The 22,152-nt window shown below is 44.6% G+C and overlaps 1 protein-coding gene across 1 annotated transcript; it reads right to left on the bottom strand.

Moving 5' to 3' along the window:
• Positions 1-494: 494 nt before the first annotated feature.
• atpaf2 (ATP synthase mitochondrial F1 complex assembly factor 2) lies at positions 495-9,892 on the bottom strand. The gene is made up of 8 exons (XM_060938942.1): positions 9,584-9,892; positions 9,456-9,500; positions 3,131-3,279; positions 2,947-3,044; positions 2,625-2,705; positions 2,412-2,524; positions 1,582-1,697; positions 495-1,217 (listed from the first exon to the last, which is right to left on the bottom strand). Exons 1-8 carry the CDS (start codon positions 9,750-9,752, stop codon positions 1,080-1,082), a joined length of 909 nt encoding a protein of 302 aa, XP_060794925.1. The 5' UTR covers positions 9,753-9,892; the 3' UTR covers positions 495-1,079.
• Between the last annotated feature and the right edge of the window lie 12,260 nt (positions 9,893-22,152).

Genomic DNA, 22,152 nt, shown 5'->3' with positions numbered 1-22,152 from the left:
CTGTTGCCTCACAGCAAGAAGGTTCTGGGTTCAAGCCCAGTGGCCGGCAGGGGCCTTTCTGCGTGGAGTTTGCATGTTCTCCCTGTGCCTGCGTGGGTTTCCTCCAGGTGCTCCAGTTTCCCCCCACAGTCCAAAGACATGCGGTTAGGTTAACATGGGGCGGCCTTGGGCTGAAGTGCCCTTGAGCAAGGTACCTTAACCCCTGACTGCTCCCCGGGCGCTCTAGTGTGGCTGCCCACTGCTCTGGGTGCGTGCGTGCAGGTGTTCATTGCTTCATGCAGAGGATGAATTTCACTGTGCATGTGACAAAGGTTTCTTCTTCTTCTAATTAGAATAAATATTGCTACTAGCAGACACACATGGCCTGTTACTTGTTAGAGCTTATCTTCTGGACCTTTATAGTACCTGATAGCATTCATGGAGGACATGCGTATAAAATACACTACAGATTTAGCTAATATTTTACCATAACTCACAAAGATAACAGTCAAAGGTAGTTGGCCCAACCACTGTATATTTAATGTTTCACAGTAATATTACAACATACAGTATAGGTAACTTAACGTATTTACATTCATCTTTAGTAAGCACTTTCTCGTGTCAGGGTCAAGGTGGATCTTAAGACTATTCTAGGAACACTGGACAAGAATCAGGAACACACCCTAGAAGGGAACTGAGAGTAGCTGATCCACCTACATGCACGTTCCTGGGAGGTGGGAGAAAATCTGAGAACTCAGAGGAAAACTACACAGACATAGGGAGAACATTATGTGAAACTGCACAGACAGTAACTCCAGCGCCGACTCAAACTAAGTTGTCCTGAAACTATGAAGTAGCAATACTAACCTAAATTGATATAGAAAATATTGTAAAACACTTTTATAGATGCCACTAACATTCTCAGAGATGTCTTCACAAACACACTACAGAGAAATTGGTTAAAGGCTTTAGACTTTAAATTATACATAGCAACGTTACAAATTCAGACATATAATTATCGTAGAAAGAGAATTTTGTCTAACGATATGACAATACTACAAGCTGAGAAGATGGATTTTGTCTCATGTGTGCAGGTCAGATCAGTCCTGAAGCAGTTTCTTCTTCACTGTGGAACTCTCAGATGACAGATGCACAAACAGGGCACCTGCTGCTGTACGAGCCCGCAGCTCATACAGATCATAGTCATGAGCCCATTCGACGTTTCCCCAACGTTGGATCTAAGCGTGAACACATACAGATGTTCAAGGAATACAGAGATGCTGGACGATGAAAAACACTGCTATTCTAGTGAAACGAAAACTCAGAAAGCATGCCTAGTCCAACTAAAAGCAACATCCCATAATTTTTCCAGAGACTTGCAAACTGATGAGGCGAGACAGAGATAGTAACACACAGTGATGTGCCATTGGACATAAATTCTAAAGTATTCCTTTATATGCACCATATTTTAGGAAATCTTTATAGATTGAAGTGAAGTGATGAGACACAATCAATCAGGTCACATAACATTACCTTTATGCACCACGATTAATTTCAATGTGGATTAAAAAGGTAGCCTGCTGAACATGTGGATGATTATACCTGATACTCTTCCTCTAGTCGAGACAGCAGAACCGCATGTTCCACAGTTAAATGTCTGTCAATCAGGCCAAAAGACAGAATCAATGACTTCAGTTGTGAGATCACATACTCGAGCCCTGTAGAAAGATGCAATTTATTCAAAAAGAGTCTGCTAATTTAAAGAGAAGAATAAACAATTGATCATTCTTGTGCACTTTATACTAGACAATAGAAACATAATATAAAACAATTTCTATACTGAGCATAATTCAAGATTCAAGGATTTTTATTGTCAATTCACTATATATCCAGGACATATAGGAGAATCAAAATGCTGTTTCTCCCTCACCTTATTTGTAAAATGAAATAAAAATATAAAAAATATAGATAAAATATAGATAATATAGGTAATGAGTGAAGTGGTAGTGGAATAGAAGTGGAATTACATGGAATAGCCCTGTGGTTAACATTGCTGAAATAATACATTAAAAAAAATCTGTTTACACCTAGTTGTTTCATGTATATTAACAAAAATACATTTAGCTTAAGTGCGCCTAAAAGGCATATAAAACACATTAAAATCAAAAACACTCAAAGGCTTTAGTCCAAGACAAATTTAACAACCAATATGTCCCCCACTACATTACGTCATAAAGGTCATGACTCAGCAACTATATTTTGCACAAACAACTAGAAACTCGAAAGCACAGACAGTTTCTTATATCTGAGGCACCTGTGTGTAAACACGTACTTTTAAACACTAAATGAGGACACAACTCTTATTTGAAAAGAAGAGGTTTTTAAAATGAACGACACCAAATCCAATTTTAGAAACATATACTTATCTATACCTGTCAGAGACCACAAATTATAAGAGTTAAGGTGCTGGCGAAATGTTTCCTTGGTCTTCTCTGGGATTTGTGGGCCCATTATACTAAAGGAGGACCCAATGACAACATTGTACCTACAAACAAACAGCAGATTAGCATTTTTCTCTGTTCATGCAGATAGATGTTTGTGTCACACAAGGACAGTGTTATGAATAATGACCAGGAGGTGGTTACCTTTTTTCAATCCAGTCCATAACGGGGTCCCATTCATTCTTCTGTAATTCGACAAGTCCTGGAGGGTCTTCTACTCTGTAACTGAAGGTATATGTGCGACGGTTAACATGCAATCGTATTTGTCTGATAAACCGACATGGTAACAGCTCAGCTCTCAGTCAGTGCAACGCTCCTACAAACACTGCTCCTTGTTAAACCCAAAAATACCACTTTGTATGAAAATTAAACTTTTTATATGAATGCTCTTTATTTTCATATTAAGTGATCCAAGTCCTTCCAACCATTTAAACTGAAAATGCCATGACGTAATCACTGAACATACCAAATGGTGTCAGTCTCCAGAAATTTCAGGGCAGCAGAGATCATTTGGTCCTTGTTGCGCTGCGTTGGGTTATCAAGAGCTGTATTACACAAAGTGGTCTATAAAAAAAAAATGCATCATTAGGTAAAAGAAAATAATCCTGGTATAATTTCACAAATACATGTTTTATTAAAAAGTATCTCACTAGATGCATGGTGTAGAACTTGAGTGTGTCCTTCTGAGCGTCCCATTCAGTAGCAACAGCAATAGCCAGTGCTTCACTGGGCACAGTGAAAAGTTTTCCTCCTGGAGTTTTTAGCTTTCTTCTGTCCAGGTTTATCTCAAACAGACCACCTAAAGCAGACGTCAGTATTCATCAGACCACCAGTATTCAGCCACAACAGCATGTTTGTACTACAGACACAAAACACTTTAAAATGCATTGTTACATAGTAATATGAAGTGAAGGATACGATTTAAGGAAAAGGCACTACAAATTCAACACATCTTCCCTTAAACTGTAATTTTTTTAAATTATATATAAATTTCTCTTTCACAGGTTCTCTCAAATTGCAACAGCAAAAGCAGCAGCATTTGAAGATGAGAAACTTCAGTGCACACTACAGCCCAAGAATCTGACAGATGCACATTTGCAGAAATATTTTCACTAATTTTACCAGATCGCTACGGAATTTCACAGGGGCGCAAGCACACCAAGCCCTTTCCGAAGAGGGCAGCCACGGCCTGTTACGACCATGGCTCGGCCCACTATTTGCCCCCAAAGCTCTGCGAGAGTATGGCTCGCCAAAAACTTTCATACAAGCCCTGGTTCCAGCCACTCACGCGCACCGGGATTTAAAAATTCATAACTTGGCCACCAAATAGCCCAGCCCCGCCAAACTTTACATGGACCTTCCTCTCCCAAAGACCTTTCGAAACAGCCCAGGCACGGCCCACTACAACTGTGGCTCGGCCCGTTATTCAGGGCAAATTTTGACCCCTTTTTGGAGCATTTTATTGGTTTGACCTAGATTCTTTGTCTCAGGTCACACTATTACAAAGCATCGTGAGAATACAAATAATTAAGTCAGGTAAGCATCACCGCTTACCACAGGTGGTTGGATCCTGAACCATTGGTCTGTTGGTTGAGCGTGGCTATAGCCCATGTAGCCAGCTCGTGGTAAATTAAACAAACGCCCCATGACTGATGCCAAGTGGTGCACATATATTTCTGACCCATGCACGTGCATCAGTCTGGATCTGTCCCTGCACTACCTACTTGGCCCAATCACATCATGACACACACTCACTGAGCACTTTATTAGTTACACCTGTACACCTCCTTCCATTCAATCAATTATCTAAAATCAGTCAATTGTCTGGCAATAATGCGATGCATAAAATCATGCAGATACAGGCTAGCAGCTTCAGGTAACATTCACTTCAACCATCAGAATGCAGAAAAAGAGATCAAGTCATTTTGACCATCGTGTGATTGTTGGTGCCAGATGGGCTGGGTTGAGTATTTCTATAACTACTGATCTCCAGGGAGTTTTAAGTACAACAGTCTCTAGAGTTTACTCAGAATGGTGCATTTAAACAAAAACACAACATCTAGTGAGCAGCAGTTCTGAGGACAGAAAGAGAGGTCAACAGAGAATGGCCAGACTGGTTCAAGAGGACAGAAAGGCTACAGTAACTCAGATAACCACTCTATACAATCGTGGTGAGCAGAAAAACATCTTGGAATATACAACACATTAAAACTTGAGGCAGATGGGCTACAACAGCAAAATATACCGTCAGGTTCCACTTCTGTCAACCAAAAACAGAAAGCGAAGGCTACAGTGGGCACAGGCTCACCATGACTGGACAGTGGAAAATTGGAAAAAATGTAGCCTGGTCTGATGAATCTTGGTTTCTGTTGATGCACACAGATGGTAAAGTCAGAATTTGGCACCAACAGCATGAATCCATGGGCCCAACCTGCCTCATGTCAACAGTCCAGACTGGTGGAGGTGGTGAGATGGTGTAATGATGTGGGGAATGTTTTCTTGGTACACTTTGAGCTCATTAACACCAATCAATCATTGCTTGGATGCCACAGGCCATTTCAGTACTGTTGCTGATCATGTGCATCCCTTCATGACCACAATTTACCATCTTCTAATAGCTACTTCCAGCATGATGATGCACCATGTCACAAAGCAAAAGTTGTCTCAAACTGGTTTCATAAACATGACAACGAGTTCAGTGTTCTTAAGTGTCCTTCCCATGTCACCAGATCTGAAACCAGTAGAACAGCTTTGGGATGTGGTAGAACAGGAGATTCGCAGCATGAACGTGGACCTGAAAAATCTGCAGGAATTGCATGATGCAGGCATGTCAACATGCACCAGAATATCCAAGGAATGTTTCCAACATCTTGGGGAACCCATACCATGAAGAACTGAGGTTGTTTTGAGAGCAAAGAGGGAAGCCTTGCCCAGTGTTAGCATAATATTCCTCATAAAGTGCTTGGCGAGAATATATCCTTGAATAGCTTTTTTTTTCCACCTGATAGCCATTTCAGTTCAAGTGTCATTATGATATACATATCAAATTCATTTATAAATGAATGGGCGGCACGGTGGTGTAGTGGTTAGCATGGATGCCTTACAGCAGAAAGGTTCTGGGTTCGAGCTCAGCAGCCAGCAGGGGCCTTTCTGTGTGGAGTTTGCATATTCTCCCCGTGTCTGCGTGGGTTTCCTCCGGGTGCTCCGGTTTCCCCCACAGTCCAAAGACATGCAGGTTAGCTTAATATGGGACAGCCTTGGGCTGAGGTGCCCTTGAGCGAGGCACCTAACTCCCAACTGCTCCCTGGGCGCTGTTAGCATGGCTGCCCACTGCTCTGGGTGTGTGTGTGTGCATATGTGTTCACTGCTTCAGATGGGTTAAATGCAGAGAGGAATTTCACAAGTGTGTAATGAATAAAGTTGTGCTTTCTTTCTATCTTATAAACCACACTTACCTGAGGGGAAACACATTCAACCCATTATACTCTAAAACCATTTTTATAAAAAAAAAAAAAATCATAACCAAACATCTGTTTTAGACAAATATTCATAGAATTATACCGTACATTTTCACACCAAGTTCTAATCAGAAGAATCTTAGAGAGGAAATGTTTATTAACATTGCATTTATGTTTATATTACAAGTACCATTATTATCTCAGCTCATCGCCTTATCTCTAGCCGCTTTATCCTGTTCTACAGGGTCGCAGGCAAGCTGGAGCCTATCCCAGCTGACTATGGGTGAGAGGTGGGGTACACCCTGGACAAGTCGCCAGGTCATCACAGGGCTGACACTTAGACTACTTTCAGACTGCACCCTGAAACGACCCATATCCGATTTTTCTGCCCATATGCGACCTGTATCCGATTTGTTATTGACAATCTGAACGACACAGATCCGATTTTTTCACATGCGACCCAGGCCGCTTGGATATGTGGTCCTAAATCCGATGCATATCTGTTATTTTCACATGCGACTGCAGTCTGACCGGACAGGTCGCATTCATGCGACCTACACGTCATCAACAAGAGACAAATGTCACTATTCTGCGTTGGCTAATCCCACCTCTTTGGTGGAAAACAACAACATTTGTACAGTTTTCAGAATTTAAACAGACTTTTATACAATTGATCAAGCTAATGGTGGATTTGGTAGGGACCTGGATGTTTATCTGTTAGCCTGATTAAATAAAACAGTTTCTATAACTGATTTATAACTTAAACCATCCTGTATTACAAGATTATAAGATTGTTCTGGAAATTTCCAGTAATTTGACACCTTCGGTCTCATTAGTCTGCTGCCCACATTAATCAGATGATTGTGTGAGTTCCGCCGCCGCCACAAAAACCACATCGCCAGGTCTTGCCTCATCTCCATAGCAAACTGCACTGGTGTTTATGCACCTTGAGCCAGCGCTGAGAGAAGTTGCAGAATTCAGCTGGCTATAAACAATCTAAATAAATATTTATAAAAATGTAGAAAAAGTTTATTAATATGACGAAATAAATATGTGCAAATTATTAAGCCTGAATTAAGAGTTTGGTAATACAGCGGCCGTATCCCAAATGACTGCCTACTGAAGCTCGAGTGCACTATATAGAGTTTAAAAATTAATTACTTCCTAGTAACATGTAGTGCACTTATATAGAAATTAGAGAGATATTTAGGAGTCAACCCTCGTTACCAGGCTACACGTTTTCATTTCAGTTCAGAAACAAAAACACACACAAGACCTCACACTAACACTAACCAGATAATTAAACAAACAAACAAACAAACAAACAAACAAAAAAAAGAAATCATTAAACTTGAAGAGTGCGCTTTTTTTTGTTTACGTATTACGTAGATGTGCTTATTACTTGTCAATTTGCGCATGAGGGACACTTTTGGGTCGTTTTCCGTTCATATTGGAGATCACATACAAGTCTCATATAATTGGTAATGTGAACGGCCTAACAAAAAAATCGGATTTCACAACAAATCAGATATGGGTCGTTTCAGGTTGCAGTCTGAACATAGTGTTAGGCTACATCCACACGACAACGGCAACGAGATGTTATTTAAAAATATATCGCGTCCAAATGGGCAACGATCAGTAAAATCTCAGGTCCATATGGCAACGCAACGCTTGCTGAAAACGATGCAATACACATGCCACACCTCTAGGGGCGCTGTAAGACGGTCCCTTCGGAGACACCAGAACAATAGAAGTAAGGACGCATGCGCATAAACTATTATGCACGAGACTTCATATTAGCCACAAAGTCAGGAAAATCTGTTCGTAAAATTACATTATAATGACCAGAAATACAATGAAAAGTATTTTTCCAGTCTCACCTGTGAAAGGTAATCCCGTTTGGACGGCAAACCTGTTGGTACAGTTAAACGCAGCTAATCTTTATTCTCCGCTTTGACCTATCCAATATGGCGGCGAGGATGACGTATGAGTCTACGCGGAAGGCGGCGTCTTTAATGGTCCGGAATAAATTGAATGCTACACGTTGATGGATTAATTTGTTGTTTCTCACCTGTGAAAGGTAATCCCATGTGATCTCGTTTGGACGGCAAACCTGTTGGTACAGTTAAACGCAGCTAATTTTTATTCTCCGCTTTGACCTATCCAATATGGCGGCGAGGATGACGTATGATTCTACGCGGAAGGCGGCATCTTTAATGGTCCGGAATAAACTGAATGCTACACGTTGATGGATTAATTTGTTGTTTCTCACCTGTGAAAGGTAATCCCATGTGATCTCGTTTGGACGGTAAACCTGTTGGTACAGTTAAACGCAGCACATGAATCTTTATTCTCCGCTTTGACCTATCCAATACGGCAGCGAGGATGACGTATGATTCTACGCGGAAGGCGGCGTCTTTAATGGTCCGGAATAAATTGAATGCTACATGTTGATGGATTAATTTGCTCTTTTACGCCCTTTTTGAGGAATGTATTGTAGGACTTAAACCATCATCTGAAGAGGTGAGATCGCTCCTTTTTTTCCCTATTTTTGCTGGCAGGATTGACTCTGCCCTAAGGGCAGAGTCTCTCTCTCTCTCTCTCTCTCTCACTTTGCACCATTACACAATAAATATTCACAGTGAAAATATTTTGTAAGCGCGTTTCATGAACCAAGTTATAGGATTTGTTGACAACTCGCATCGAGTTCGTTACACTTCTACCCGGCGCGAAGCACTCGCAGTCATGTGGTTGTGACGTCATCGTAAACAAATCCGTTCTACTCATCCAGACGACTTCACAACGGCAACGTTGCCGGATCTTTCCACTCTGGAACCCGTTCTCTAAAAGATTGTGTTTTGGGCACCCAAAACGCCGGTGCCGTGTGGACGCCAGGCCAAAACGATAAGCAATTGTATCGGAGTCACCTGAATCCGTTGCCGTGTGGACAGGGCCTTAGACACAGACAACCATTCACACTCACATTCACACCTACAGCCAATTTAGAGTCACCAGTTAACCTAACCTGCATGTCTTTGGACTGTGGGGGAAACCGGAGCACCCGGAGGAAACCCACACGGACACGGAGAGAACATGCAAACTCCGCACAGAAAGGCCCTCGTCTGCCACGGGGCTCGAACCCGGACCTTCTTGCTGTGAGGTGACAGCGCTAACCACTACACCACCGTGCCACCCTACCATTATTTTTATTTTTGACAAAATGTACTAGTGTTTTTTTTAAAGAAACTGAATTTAAAAGTCTGTCTTGACAGTGTTTTATGTAGAACAATATCAAAATACTAAGTTTTTGTTTAATATTTAATTAAATTAATTAATGCCTCATTTGCATAAAGAAAAAAATCATTAAAAAACTCCAATACAAAAATACTTGCAAGAATATCAGCAAACTTTTTTTTTTAATTAACTGTGATATCTATTGTTTAATAAAATGCCCCAGTTCATCTGTAACATCTTGGCTTGAGAGAAAAGCAATGCACACTTCATCACAGATGCTCACCTTCACCCTGAGAGATACTGACATCCTGGTAGAACTTCCTGCGCTCTGTGAAACAAAGAATAAGTAAACAGAAAGTAAAGACACACTTTATGTAAGTCCACAGTGAGCTCAGTGTCGGAACACTTCACCTGCTGTAGCACTTCCGTATCTCGCTCTTTGCACGTGCGCGGGTGAATTTAATGCTTCGCTCGTTAATGCACGAGCAGCGAAAGGCAGAAGAGCTCGAGCGAGCTGCCGGTGAAATTTACACAAACTCTGCAGCATCGCTGTTTCACAAACCGCAAAGACTCCGACCATGAATTAAACACTAATACTGAGTATTAGCCATCAACACCATGAACTAACACACACACAATTCAGCTCTAAACCGCATATAAACGACATCAACACACAAGTTTAAATTAAACCCCTACACTGACCTTCCCCTCATATGCGAATCCATAAACTTCCTTTTTAAAATAAAAGTCTCATTTCCTGTGGGCTATTTTCAACGCAGCAGCTGCCATTGTTTTCATTTCATTCATAATAAATAAAAATAATTGTATTTTTTGATAATAATAATAATAATAATAATATGTTGATACTTTTATTTATAATTTTATTATAATTAAAAAGTTGTAAGAGCACGGTGGTGTAGTGGTTAGCACTGTCGCCTCACAGCAAGAAGGTTCTGGGTTCGAGCCAAGTGCCCGACAGGGGCCTTTCTGTGTGGAGTTTGCATGTTCTCCCCATGTCTCCGTGGGTTTCCTCCGGGTGCTCCAGTTTCCCCCACAGTCCAAAGACATGCAGGTTAGGTTAACTGGTGATTCTAAATTGACCGTAGGTGTGAATGTGAGTGTGAATGGTTGTCTGTGTCTATGTGTCGGCCCTGTGATGACCTGGCGACTTGTCCAGGGTGTACCCCGCCTTTCGCCCGTAGTCAGCTGGGATAGGCTCCAGCTTGCCTGCGACCCTGTAGAAGGATAAAGCGGCTAGAGATAATGAGATGAGATGAGATAATATGTTGATACTTTTATTTATAATTTTATTATTAAAATTATTTATAAATAACAGAGCACGGTGGTGTAGTGGTTAGCACTGTCGCCTCACAGCAAGAAGGTTCTGGGTTCGAGCCAAGTGCCCGACAGGGGCCTTTTTGTGTGGAGTTAGCATGTTCTCCCCGTGTCCGCGTGGGTTTCCTCCAGGTGCTCCGGTTTCCCCCACAGTCCAAAGACATGCAGGTTAGGTTAACTGTTGACTCTAAATTGACCGTAGGTGTGAATGAGAGTGTGAATGGTTGTCTGTGTCTATGTGTCGGCCCTGTGATGACCTGGCGACTTGTCCAGGGTGTACCCCGCCTTTCGCCCGTAGTCAGCTGGGATAGGCTCCAGCTTGCCTGCGACCCTGTAGAACAGGATAAAGTGGCTAGAGATAAGGAGATGAGATTAGATTTATAAATAACAGAGCACGGTGGTGTAGTGGTTAGCACTGTCGCCTCACAGCAAGAAGGTTCTGGGTTCGAGCCAAGTGCCTGGCAGGGGCCTTTCTGTGTGGAGTTAGCATGTTCTCCCCATGTCTCCGTGGGTTTCCTCCGGGTGCTCCGGTTTCCCCCACAGTCCAAAGATATGCAGGTCAGGCTAATTAATTGGGTGGCATGGTGGTGTAGTGGTTAGCACAGTAGCCTCACAGCAAGAAGGTTCCGGGTTCGAACCCAGCGGCCGGCGAGGGCCTTTCTGTGTAGAGTTTGCATGTTCTCCCTGTGTCTGCGTGGGTTTCCTTTGGGTGGTCCGGTTTCCCCCCACAGTCCAAAGACATGTGCTTAGGTTAACATGGGGCAGCCTTGGGCTGAAGTGCCCTTGAGCAAGGTACTTAACCCCTGGGTGCTGTAGTGTGGCTGCCCACTGCTCTGGGTGTGTGTGTGTTCACTGCTTCAGATGGGTTAAATGCAGAGGATGAATTTCACTGTGCTTGAAGTGTGCATGTGACAAAGGTTTCTTCTTTCTTCTTCTTCTAATTGGTGGCTCTAAAGTGAATGTGAGTGTGAATGGTTGATTTTCTCTATGTGTCAGCCTTGCGATGATTTAGTGACTTGTCCAGGGTGTACCCTGCCTCTTGCCCACAGTCAGCTGGGATAGGCTCCAGCTTGCTTGCGACCCTGCACAGGATAAGTGGTTATGGATAATGGATGGATTTATAAATAATTTTAATACTTTATTATTTGAAAAGTTAGCACTGTCGCCTCACAGCAAGAAGGTCCTGGGTTCAAGCCCAGTGGCTGGCGAGGGCCTTTCTGTGTGGAGTTTGCATGTCTCCTCGTGTCTACGTGAGCTTCCTCCGGGTGCTCCGGTTTCCCCCACAGTCCAAAGACATGCAGGTTAGGTTAATTGGTGGCTCTAAATTGACCATAGGTATGAATGTGAGTGTGAATGGCTGTTTGTCTCTGTGTCAGCCCTGCAATAACCTGGCGACTTGTTCAGGGTGTACCCCACCTCTCGCCCATAGTCAGCTTGGATAGGCTCCAGCTTGCCTGACTACAGATAATGGATGGTTGGATTATTTTAAAAGCTGCCCCCAGGCTTTGGAACAGTCTCCCACCCCACATTAGGTCCTGCTCTACCACTGATGATTTTAAGTCAAACTCAAAGACCCAACTTTTTTCTCTTGCTTTTAATTCAATCTGAGGTTGCGCCATGGTTTTTTTTTTTTTTTTATATATAGCTCATCTGGCCCTTGGCCAGGCCGGCTGAACTTATGCGATCATGCGTTGTCCGTCCGTCTTCCGTCATTGTCGTCTGTCCACAATTTACAAAAATTGCTACTCCTTCAGGATTGATTGGATTTCTATCAAACTCACAGACAATGTTCCCCAAATGGGTGTGCATAAAAGTTGTCAAGATGGTGGCGCCACCTGTCATATTTAACATTTTATGGGCGTTTGAAAATTTGGGGTGACTCATCACATCAAACACTACTGTTTGTAAACTGCTAGGATGTTTTCACTGAAACTCACCCAGAAGACTCTAAAGACATATTCCAACAAGAATGGTTCACCAGGTGATGCCACCTGCCATGGATGCGGCTACACAGGGGTCATAGGCAATTTCACAAAAATAGCTACTCCTCCCACAGGATTGATCGGATTTCAAAATCACACACAACAACAGTGGCCAGTATGAGCTCCAGCCTCACTGAGGCAATTAGTTTGTCAAGTTCATGCTTAAATTTTATGATTGATCTTTCAATTTTATGATCGATTTTATGATTTTTGATTGATTTTACAATCTTATGTTTGATTTTTATGCTTCTATTTGGTTTTATGTCTTTTAGTCTTGTCTCATTATTTCTGTACTTCTATTCTTCTATTCATGCCTATCATGTATTGAACTGCATTTGCCTCGACTGTAAAGCACTTTGGGTCAACTCCTATTGCTTTTAAATGTGCTGTAGAAATAAAGTGACTTGACTTAATAGTAGTTTGATTTAAGTACTAAACATTTACAATATCTTTATAATTTTTTTATTTTGATTTACATAAAATCTGTTCAAATAAGTCTCGTGTCAACAATAACATATTCATTATACATTGATCAAATAACATTGCTCACTATATTGAAATGACCTTAGCTACATTCCAATAAAAATTAAACAAATCAACAAAGTCAACTTCAAATATAATATGAAATATGAATACATTATAATTAATACATTATATAAGTATTATCTAACAATGCAGCTCAATGAACAAGGCAAATGAGTGATATATGGTTGCTGAATGAAGCAGCACTGCCACAATGTCAAAGTCAAACCTTTTGTTGTAAAAGGGAAAAAGAAAAGAAAAAAGATTTGCATTATTTATGTGGACTCAAACAACTAGCTCAAAAAGTACAATATAGTATAGTCAACTTTTCTGTTCATCCCAAAAAATGGGCAATGAATTATTGGCTCCAACATGGTAAAGTTGGGTAAAGAAGATGTATTTTAAAATGTCTTTGTGGTTAATTTCCTTAATGTCACACTGTAAATCTCTGTTTCACCTGCAAGCTCAATATACAGGGTTAGTCAAAATTATGTTAACACTTAAATGGTAGAAACCATTTATTCACAAAACTTGCATCATATGTGCAAGATGATTTACAGGACAGTCTCAACCTGTTTGCCATCGTGTTCAACACACAAAAACCAGTGAGCAACAGTACCATTTAAAGAATAATAAAAATAAAAATAATAAAAATAATCCATTAGTATTAACATAATTTTGACTAACCCTGTATAAATAAATATTTTGTAAGCCAAGGGCCATTTAAAGGGCTAGTTCTACAGTACCCTAAACTGATAAGTAAATAAATGAAATCAGTGGGGTCTAATAATAACCTATTTACAGTTTATAACACCATGGTTGTGTTTTTTAATCTAAAGACGGAGGGTGGAGGATAAATAAAATAAAGTACTGATGTAGTATTGTTATAGTAGCTCTGGGTTATAGCAATGCATTTACTTTAATGTGTGACTGACATGTGCAGTGTGCATCTACTACCACCTACTGGATGTAGTTCAGTAATAAAACATCCATCCATCCATCCATCCATCCATTATCTATACTCTATACCACTTATCCATCAGGGTCATGGGGAAGCTGCAGCCAATCAGTGTATGTACCCTGCCTCTCGCCCATAGTTAGCTGGGATAGGCTCCAGCTTGCCTGCGACCCTGTAGGACAGGATAAGCGGCTACAGATAATGGATGGATGGATATGCATATCTCTTTCTCATATATAAAATGTATGTATGTATGTACACACACACAGCGGGGAAAATAAGTATTGAACGCATCAGCATTTTTCTCAGTAAATATATTTCTGATGGGGCTATTGGCATGAAATTTTCACCAGATGTCGGTAACAACCCAAGTAATTCACAGATACAAAGAAATCAAAACATATATGTCCATAAATTAAGTGTAATAAAGTGGAATGACACAGGGAATAAGTATTGAACACATGAAGAAAAGGAGGTGCAAAAAGGCATAGAAAGCCAAGAAACCAGCTGAAATATATCAGTATTTAGAAAGCAATCCTGCCCCCTATCAGTGCAAATTAATATCAGCTGGTTTAGTCCTAAATGATGGCCTATAAAAAGGTTTCTCATTACTATCTGATAACTTTGCCAATTCTCATTCAATTGACCTCATATTTTAACAGCATGTGTGGAAACAGGTCAAAATTTTATCTCATCTCATTATCTCTAGCCGCTTTATCCTTCTACAGGGTCGCAGGCAAGCTGGAGCCTATCCCAGCTGACTACGGGCGAAAGGCGGGGTACACCCTGGACAAGTCGCCAGGTCATCACAGGGCTGACACATAGACACAGACAACCATTCACACTCACATTCACACCTACGGTCAATTTAGAGTCACCAGTTAACCTAACCTGCATGTCTTTGGGGGAAACCGGAGCACCCGGAGGAAACCCACGCGGACACGGGGAGAACATGCAAACTCCACACAGAAAGGCCCTCGCCGGCCCCGGGGCTCGAACCCAGGACCTTCTTGCTGTGAGGCGACAGCGCTAACCACTACACCACCGTGCCGCCGTCAAAATTTTATGTTTAATGTTTTTTGTTTTTATCTTTTTAGGTATAGAAATGCCATTCACTGGAAAAGAAAAGGCGTTTTGTGTGTTAGAGTACACTCAAACACAGTCGAACAAGACTGTGCAGCGTGCATTTATGAGAGAATTCTCTAAAAATGCACCGACTGCAATGCAGATTTGGACATGGCACAAAAAGTTAAAAGAGGAAGGCTGTCTGTGTGTCTGTGTCTCAGATGGCGTGCATATTGAAAATTTGTGAAATCGTTCATGGAATCCATATACCTTTGAATTTCTCATTCAAATTTTGAGGAATAAATCTTATATTGCTCAGCATTAAGCCTGTTCAGTTTCATTTGCCTAGACTAATGTAGTTTCTGGGATATTTACATCTCCAATAATATCAAATTTTTTGAAACACTATATATATGCTTCCAAGGTTGTCATAGCCGAATGGTGATAGTGGGGATAAGCTCCCACTATCTATAAAGTGCTCCCATATGCCGTGCATCTCAAATAGCCTCTGACAACTAAGGCCAACTCCTGGCCTGCTTGTCTGGCTTAGTTTCTAAGTCCAGCAGAACTGCTTCTACTGACAGGAGAAGGGGTGAAGGCAGGTCACTGGCGCCTCAAAACCAGTTGCTTCGGGTTGATGGAACTCGTCAACCTGGGAAGACAGTTAATCTAGGGGAAGGAAAACCCTGATTCCAAACCTCTGCTGCCTTGAGGCATACCCGTTCACAGGAAAGGCTTCGGGAGTCAACCCTGAGGACAAATCTGGAGTGGAGCCCCTAAGGCAGTTGGATGGCATACAGCATCACTTTCCGGCAATTCCTGCAGCTGCGCTGGTACCAAATTGTATCGGTCTAACCTTTCCTTTGGATCCTACCAGCAATGCTGAGAGGGGGATCTTGACCCCTGGGCAGCCCAAGGTCTCCATATATCCTGCCCAGGCCGGTAGCGCCCTGGAGAGGACACTCCAGCGTTGCCACTAGACATCGGCACAACACGGGAAGTGGCAGTTACCGATTAAAAGTTCTATCCGATTGGCATAGGAAAGGAGCACCTGGGGTCACTTCCGACAGTGGGAGAGATCATCGCGTCTCATTGGACAGCTACCACCCGCCTCAAGCTGGGCAACCCCCAGCCAGTAAGATGCTGTCCTGCCACAGCTTGCCTGCTCCTCTGGGTGCATGGGGCTTAGAGGTCATCGATCTTGAAAAGCAAGCTGGAAATCCTGCACCAGGTAAACACAGAAGTATCAAGAATGCGAAGACTTCAGCTCTTTGGTTAGCAAGCTGGAATGTCTGGACCATGTGCACTGGACTCACCGATGATCTCCAGCAGATCAGCGACTCTTGCAAGACTGCAGTCATCAACAAGGAGCTGGCAAGACTGAACGTCAACATTGCTTGCCTACAGGAGACCCGTCTGGCTGACAGCAGCTCCATCAGAGAGTCTGACTATACCTTCTTTTGGCAGGGTCTGTCACAGGACAATCCCAGGCAGTATGATGTGAGCTTTGCTGTGAAGAACTCCCTTTCTGCAGCTATCGAAACACCAACAGGCAGAACAGAGAGAATCCTTGCTCTCTGTGTGTCAACATCATCAGGCACCGTTAACCTCCTCAGCATCTATGCTCTAACACTCTGCTCTACCCCAGAGGTGAAAGATCAGTTCTATGAGGCACTGGATGAGGCAATATCCAGGATCTCCAGCACTGAAGGATTATACCTTTTGGGAGACTTCAATGCTAGAGTGGGGGCTGAGTTTGAAGCCTGGCCATCCTGCTTAGGTCATCATGGCATAGGCAGGATGAATGAGAATAATGGACAGAGACTTCTAGAACTGTGCTGTCACCATGGTCTGTGTGTCACCAACACTTACTTTAAGTGTAAGGAGCTCCACAAAGTCTCCTGGAGACACCCCCGGTCCCGCCACTGGCACCAGCTTGACCTTGTCATCACCAGGCATGCGGACCTGAGCAGCATCCTCCACACTCACAGTTACCATAGTGCTGACTGTGACACAGACCACTCCCTTGTTGGCAGCAGAGTGAGACTCGTGCCCAAGAAGATCCATCATGCCAAAACCAAAGGTCTCCCACACATTAATACCTGCTGTGCAAACAATCCTGCAAGATCTAAGGCATTTGAAGACACCTTCAAAGAGAAATTGGATACCTTTACCACCAATGACAATGATGTTGACACCAAGTGGTCACAACTCTGTGACGCCATCTACTCCTCAGCAGTCACAGCTTTTGGAAGAAAAGAGTGCAGGAACATAGACTAGTACGAAGCTCACTGGACAGAGTTGCAGCCAGTTACTGAAGCCAAGAGGAACACACTGTTGGCCTACAAGCAGAACCCCTGCTTCAGCATACGCGACGCCCTTCGAGCTGCACTGAACAAGGCCCAGCAGACTGCCCACCGGTGCACCAATGACTACTGGCTGAACCTGTGCAGCAGGATCCAGTCAGCTGCAGACAGTGGAAAGTCCAGGGGCATGTACGACGGCATCAAAACAGCCACAGGCCTCACAGCCACCAAGACCGCTCCACTCAAGTCCAAGACAGGGTCGTCATCACTGACCAGAGCAAACAGCTAGAACACTGGATGGGACACTACCTAGAGCTGTATGCTACCCAAAACATGGTGACCGATGCTGCCCTGGAAGCCCTACCGAGTCTTCCAGTCATGGAGGAGCTAGACAACCTGTCTACTATGGATGAGCTCAGCAAAGCCACTGACTGCTCCACCAGCAGTAAGGCTCCTGGGAAAGATGGAATTCCACCAGAAGTTTTGAAGAGTGGAAAACCAGCACTACTGCAGCATCTGCATGAGCTCTTGTGCCTATGTTGGGAGAAAGGCTACATCCCACAAGACATGAGGGATGCAAATATTGTCACCCTGTATAAGAACAAGGGTGACCGTAGCGATTGTAACAACTATTGCGGCATTTCTCTTCTCAGTGTAGTTAGCAAAGTCTTCACCCGTGTTGTTCTGGTGCGCCTGCAGAGCCTTGCTTCACGAGTTTACCCAGAGTCACAGTGTGGCTTCAGAGCTGGAAGATCAACAGTGGACATGACATTCTCTTTACACAAGCTGCAGGAGAAGTGTCGAGAGCAGCAGGTACCACTGTATATTGCCTTTATCGACCTGACCAAGGCCTTCGACCTGGTGAGCCGAAGCGGTCTTTTCAGTCTCCTGCAGAGGATTTGCTGTCCCCCCCCAGGCTGCTCCACACGGTCATTTCCTTCCATGAGGACATGCACAGCACAGTCTGCTTCAACAGAGCAACCTCAGAAGCCTTCCCAGTGAGCAGCGGAGTGAAACAAGGTTGCATCCTGGCACCGACCCTCTTCGGATTCTTTTTCTCCATGCTCCTGCATTATGCCTTTGCTGATTGCTCTGAAGGGATCTACCTCTGCACCAGAGCTGATGAGAGACTGTTTAACATCACTCGCCTGCACGCAAAAACCAAGGTCAGGGAGGTCCTCATGCATGAGTTGCTGTTTGCAGATGATGCAGCATTGATGTCACACAGTGAAGCTGGACTGCAGCAGTTAGTCAGCTGTTTGTCTCAAGCCTGCAAGGAGTTTGGCTTAACCATCAGCCTGAAAAAGACCAACATCATGGCCCAGGATGCTGACTCTGCCCCAGACATCATCATCAACAATATGCATCTTGAGGTGATGGACACCTTCATCTATCTCGGGTCCACAATCTCCAGCTCCCTCTCTTTGGATGCAGAAGTGGGTACAAGGATCGCCAAAGCTGCAGCCGTCATGGCCAAACTGAACAAGCGAGTGTGGATCAACAGCCAGCTGACTGAGAACACCAAGCTACACATCTACCAAGCATGCATACTCAGCACACTCCTCTATAGCAGTGAGCCCTGGACCACATATGCCAAACATGAGAGAAGGCTGAACAGCTTCCACCTCCGCTGTCTCAGACGCATTCTATACATCAGGTGGCAGGACAGAGTGCCAAACACCGAGGTCCTACAGTACACCAGCATCTCAGGTTTGCTTGCACTGCTTAGTTGGAGATGACTCGGATGGCTGGGCGATGTGCGACGCATAGATCCAGGTCGCATCCCCAAGGACATGCTTTACGGTGAGTTGTGCGAGGGCTCCCACCCTGTCGGCCGACCACAGCTCCGATTTAAAGATTGTGGCAGCGGGGGCATGGCCAAGCAGCAGTCTGTGAATGGAGGGTGGGGTCAGGGAAAGCAAGTGGCTAAGTCATTCCATCTGCTGTCAATTAATGTGTGTGTGGGGGTGCGTGTGTGTGTGTGTTTGTTACAGGGATGGAGCATAAAAGGAGAGAGAGAGAAGAGAAAAGGAGCTCTCTCCCTGACCACAACTGTGACCACAAGTGAGTGAAAGAAAGCTGAAAAGCAAGCTGAAAAGCAAGCTGAAGCTCAATAAAGTGTTTTGTGTAAACATCAACTCTCGCCTGCCATGCTTCTGTGCTCCACCCACATCAGGAACTGTTACATTGGTGCTGAAACCTGGGAGCACAGAAAGGAACCACCCCATGGAGTCCTCCCCATTCGAAGAGCTCATCCTTGCCTTTGCTACCGCCCAGCAGAACCAGCATCAAGTACTGATCACCCTCCAAAAGGAACAGGAGCAATGCTTTGAAGCCTTGATGCTGGCCCAGCAGGAAGATTGCCAGGCATTACGGCACCTGCTCACGTCAGCAGGGCCGTTGGCCACTGCTGCCGGCACCCTCACGAAGATGGGACCGCAGGATGATCCAGAAGTGTTCCTCGCTCTCTTCGAGCAAGCAGCCAAGGCATGGGGGTGGCCGCTGGAGCAGTGCGCGGTGCACCTCCTCCCACTCCTGACTGGCAAGGCACAGCTCACAGCACAGCAGCTCCCTGCTGACAGCTGACTGGTCTATGCTGACCTGAGGAAGGCCATTCTGCAGCGGCTCGGCTGCTCCCCGGAGCAACATCGCCGGTGCTTCTGGAGGCTGGCACTGGAGGAGGTCGGCCGGCCATTTGCATTTGGCCAGCAACTCTGGGATGCCTGCCGGCAGTGGCTGAGGGTGGAAGACCGCGACGCCGACGAGATCATCGATCTGGTGGCACTGGAGCAGTTTATCTCTCGACTTCCGGAAGGAACAGCGGGATGGATCCAGTGTCACTGCCCGGCGTCGATGGAATGAGCCATCAAGCTGTCGGAGAACCATCTGGAGGCAGCTCCGATGGCAGGCAGACGAGGCGTCTCCCTTCACTTCTCTTCTCTCTTTCTCATCTCCCTGTCTCTTGTCCCGCTCTCCACCCCATTCCCCTGCCATGGAGGCGGCGGATGGCTCCTCCCCAGCCGGCCCATTGCACCCGTGGTGTCCTCCCATCTCCCTCTTCTGTGTCTGTGTTGTCTCCCCCGCAGGTGAGTGACACCCATAACACCAGTGCAGAGGGAAAGCCTGGGGCGGTGTGCTAGCGCGGTGGGGAATCGGAGCATCTCCAGAGTCAGAGCTACGCAAGGGAGGTGGGTGCTGTAATCCGGATCCCCAACACGCCAGAAACCGCCCCCGATCAGACTGGAACGTATCGCATACCGGTGAGTATTCAAGGGGATACTCACGCTTTGGTGGATTCCGGTTGTAATCAGACCTCAATTCACCAATGCCTGGTGCAAGGTGAGGCATTGGGGGGGAGCACAAGCAGTGAAAGTGTTGTGTGTGCAAGGGGATGTTCACCATTACCCTGTAGTGTCTGTCCATATTCTATTCCAGGGCCAAATGCATAGAATAAAGGAAGCGGTTAGTCCTCGTCTCACCCACTCGTTGATTTTGGGTACTGATTGGCCGGGGTTTAAAAACCTAATGGAATATTTAACATGTAGTGGGTCCTGCACTAGTAGGTCATGGGAAGATCCCGGTGTGGCACTGACTGGAGAAGTTGTCACAGAGCCGTCTACGTCAACACTGCGTGAGAGTGAGGAGCAGCCCGCTCCTCCTCCCTCTCTCAGGGATTCCCTTGGGGATTTCCCGTTAGAGCAGTAGCGAGACGAGACTCTGCGGCATGCGTTTGACCAAGTGAGAGTAATCGATCGTCAAACTCTTCAACCAAGCATGGCACCGACCTTCCCCTATTTTGCTATTATTAAAGATAGATTGTACCAAGTGATGCAGGACACTCAAACTCATGAACAAATAACCCAGTTGTTAATCCCAAAGAGCCGTAGGGAACTCGTATTCCATGTGGCTCACTTTAATCCCATGGTTGGACACTTAGGGCAAGATAAAACACTAGCCCAAATAATGGCCCAGTTCTATTGGCCAGGGATTCAAGGGGATGTCCATCGGTGGTGCACGGCATGCTGTGAATGCCAATTAGTAAATCCTGCCGCCACTCCAAAAGCACTGTTGCGCCCTCTTCCTCTAATCGAGACCCCGTTTGAGCAAATTGGGATGGATCTCGTCGGGCCATTAGCTCGGTCAGCATGGGGGTATCGCTTTATTTTAGTTCTGATGGACTATGCAACGCGATATCCAGAAGCAGTGCCTCTCCGCAATATCTCAGCACGCAGTATTGCGGAAGCACTCTTCTGCTTTATCTCCCGGGTCTGGATTCCAAAAGAAATCCTGACAGACCAAGGCACCTCATTTATGTCACGCACACTGCGCAAACTGTATGGGTTACTGGGGATTAAGTCTATCTGCACCAGTGTCTATCACCCACAAATGGATGGCTTAGTAGAACGATTTAACCAAACACTCAAAAACATAATCCGGAAATTTGTAAGTGAAGATGCGCGTAATTGGGATAAGTGGCTCGAGCCCCTGTTATTCGCTGTATGAGAGGTCCCGCAAGCCTCCACGGGGTTTTCTCCCTTTGAATTATTATATGGGCGTAAACCCCGTGGCATTCTGGACATGCTAGGGGAAAATTGGGAGGAGGGACCTTCACCTAGTAAAAATGAAATCCAGTACATTCTTGATCTGCACACAAAACTCCACACCCTCGCGCACCTAACCCAGGAGAATTTGTGGCAGGCACAAGAACGTCAAAGCCAGCTGTATGACAGGGGCACGCGCCTTAGAGAGCTCACGCTGGGAGACAAAGTGCTTGTATTATTGCCCATGTCGAGTTCTAAATTAGTCTCCAAG

This window comes from Neoarius graeffei, chromosome 14 (genome assembly GCF_027579695.1).
Source record: "Neoarius graeffei isolate fNeoGra1 chromosome 14, fNeoGra1.pri, whole genome shotgun sequence".
Taxonomy (NCBI): domain Eukaryota; kingdom Metazoa; phylum Chordata; class Actinopteri; order Siluriformes; family Ariidae; genus Neoarius; species Neoarius graeffei.
This window is presented reverse-complemented; position numbering and strand designations above follow the sequence as displayed.